This window comes from Diabrotica virgifera, chromosome 10 (assembly GCF_917563875.1).
Source record: "Diabrotica virgifera virgifera chromosome 10, PGI_DIABVI_V3a".
Taxonomy (NCBI): Eukaryota; Metazoa; Arthropoda; class Insecta; order Coleoptera; family Chrysomelidae; genus Diabrotica; species Diabrotica virgifera.
Genome location: NC_065452.1, coordinates 94,321,659 through 94,324,573, shown reverse-complemented (window position 1 = coordinate 94,324,573; position 2,915 = coordinate 94,321,659). Strand labels below are relative to the sequence as shown.

At 40.1% G+C, this 2,915-nt stretch overlaps 1 protein-coding gene across 1 annotated transcript; it reads left to right on the top strand.

Annotated features, from left to right (window-relative positions):
- The first annotated feature begins 1,582 nt into the window (after nt 1-1,582).
- On the top strand, nt 1,583-2,392 carry LOC126893119 (uncharacterized). Its single transcript, XM_050663065.1, has one exon. The coding sequence runs from the start codon at nt 1,583-1,585 to the stop codon at nt 2,390-2,392; it is 810 nt and encodes a 269-aa protein (XP_050519022.1).
- The last annotated feature ends 523 nt before the right edge of the window (nt 2,393-2,915 follow it).

Below are 2,915 nucleotides of genomic sequence, written 5' to 3'. Positions count from 1 at the left end.
TTTCTGCGGGACAAGACTCTGGACGGGACTAGCGCTTTATCCCGCATGACGTCCCTCATGTCCGCATAAATCTAACCGTGAACATGAGAAATAAAAGAAAAAATGGATTTCTAACAGTAAATAAAAATGGGCTGTTAAACATTTCTATTTTAATCGTAATCTTACAAACATATCTACCCTACCTTCTATATGACCTACTTGGGTGGGGTGAGATGATATTTGTATAACATTTCGTTTCTGAGGTATAATAGTATAATGCAACGAGCAATTAATGACGGTCATTATGATGCGAGTATGACGGGTACGATCACGAGCCGCGAAGCGGCGTGTGTCGTATGGAAAACGAGCATCATAATGACAATAATTAAATGCAAGTTGTATACCTGATTTTTTCTATGATCATTAACAACAAAAATAATATATTCAAATTTATTTATTTTGTCACAATACATAGATATTATATAGAAAATCTTTGTTTGATTTGTTTATTAAAAATGGACAGAAAACGGGAAAGGAAAATTATGTTGATATATTTATATTTTGAATGTTACAGTTATTAAAATGAATTTGAGGCGACCATTTTATTGCGCTGCTTGATGAGGTTCCTGCCGTCGATGGTGTTAGTCTAAGAGCTAGTGAACTCTTCGAGTAACGGTCTTCCTGTAATGCTAGAAATTTGTACCTATAGTGATAAGTCATGGCACACCAAGGATAAAAACCATGACCTGGCAGGCATCAGCCCTGCACGTGTATCTAACAGGTGAATCAAAAGGTGCATAGTTTAGGGCGTAAAATAAACTTTCTCTTGTAAAATTTAAATTTAAGTATGTGTTTGAGTAAGTCATTTAGAAGAAATGTTTACAATGACAGGCGATTCTGAACAGCATAACAGCTTGTGAGGCGAGGGGAAAGATTAGGTTGTTTTTTGTTCTTTTTGCATCGAACAAAGTTTTTTTAGGTTTTTTGAATCATTCCAAACAGAAAAGGTCTATAGCGATACGCTTTAATTACTATTTTTGCTAATTGTAATTTTAATATTCTTTCTCAAAAACAAAACAACGTTAGTCATTCAAACTGCATATTCAAATACGAAGGTTATGGCCTTACCCTGTGACATCTGTTGTTCGTCTATGCGGCAACAAACTGCACCCTCATTAATTAAGTATTTTATCAGACAGTTAATGTGTCAACACTAGCTATGCATACGAAATTGTTTTTCTTAAAACCGTAAAAGTAGACGCCAGACTTGATAGTGATTTATGTGATCATCTGGTCAGGGGAAAAGGAATACAAACATTATCATCGTTTGTGGTTGCTTTCTTTAGTCACTACGCAGCATGCGAACCATTCACACATACCGACGCGACCCTCTCCGAGAGACCTAAACGAACACATTTTCGTTGCAAAAATAAAATTACCGTTTGTTTTATTATATCCATTTTTAATTAAATTCCGCAACTCACCCATCGGAATATTGGTGACCCTCGCGAGTATTTTAAACCGCCGCGAAAATTTAAAAAAGAGTTAGTGTTAATAATATTACATTTTTGCCGGTTTTTTTTAAATACAGTGAATATCGAAAATGACGGACGCTAACACCAGTGTCAATACCAGTGCCTCAGTGGATCGGATTTCAGTTAAAATCCCACCTTTCTGGCCCAACGATCCTGAAATATGGTTCCTGCAAGTAGAAAACCAATTTACACTGGCAAATATAACAAGTGACGCAACCAAATTCAACTATATAGTTGCCAATTTAGACACAGCCTACATATTAGAAGTTAGGGACATCATTGTTTCACCACCAGCCACAGAGAGGTATGAAAAATTAAAATCAGAATTAATTAAGAGACTTAGTTCATCACAGCAACAAAAGATTAAAAGACTACTCGAGCATGAAGAACTGGGCGATCGAAGACCTTCGCAGTTCTTACGACATTTACAGTCTTTAGCAGGCACAACGGTACCAGAAAATATTGTAAGGTCTCTGTGGTTAGGTAGACTGCCAGCATCTACACAGGCTATTTTAGCTACTCAAGCTAAAGCTAGTTTGGACGCAGTTGCCGAGCTAGCTGACACAATATCTGAAGCGATAGCTCCTAGGGCCCAAATTTCAGAAGCTTCTAACGCTCTTGAAAGTACCATAGAGAAATTGACAGCCGAATTAGCTGAAATGAAAATCCAGCTATCCAGCTTGTCAAATGCTCAAGCACAAGCTAACACATACCGTCGAAACCGCAGCAACTCAAGAGGCAGACCTTATCCTAGAGACAGGAGCTACAGCAGGGAACGTAATAGTGATATTTGTTGGTACCACTACCGTTTTGGTGACCAGGCTCAAAAGTGCTCTCCTCCGTGCAAGCACCAGGGAAACGTCGCGGGCAGTCGGTAGATGCGGCATCCGATCGAAGCCCAAAGTCTCGCCGCCTTTACGTAACAGACTATGATACAAAAAAACAGTTTTTAGTCGACACCGGTGCCGATCTGTGCGTTTTCCCGCGGAAATATGTACGGGGTGCACGCGAAAAGACTTTATACGAACGATACGCGGCCAATGACACTAAAATCGCGACATACGGCTATGTGAACTTGACATTAAACATCGGACTACGGCGTGATTTTACGTGGCGATTCGTAGTGGCGGACATTTCAAAGCCCATTATCGGAGCCGATTTTCTTTCCCATTTCGCGCTCCTAGTGGACATTGCTAACCAGTGCTTAGTAGACAGTACGACAACCCTTCGAACAAAGGGACCCGTTAAAGAGTGTTTCGACGGCAGCATAAAGACTATCGCGGAAGCGTCGCGTTACCACGAACTGCTGCTACGATTTCCGGAAATCACGCGACCCGCCGGTATCGTGAAAGACATTCAACATCAAACAAAGCACCACATCGATACAACACCAGGTCCACC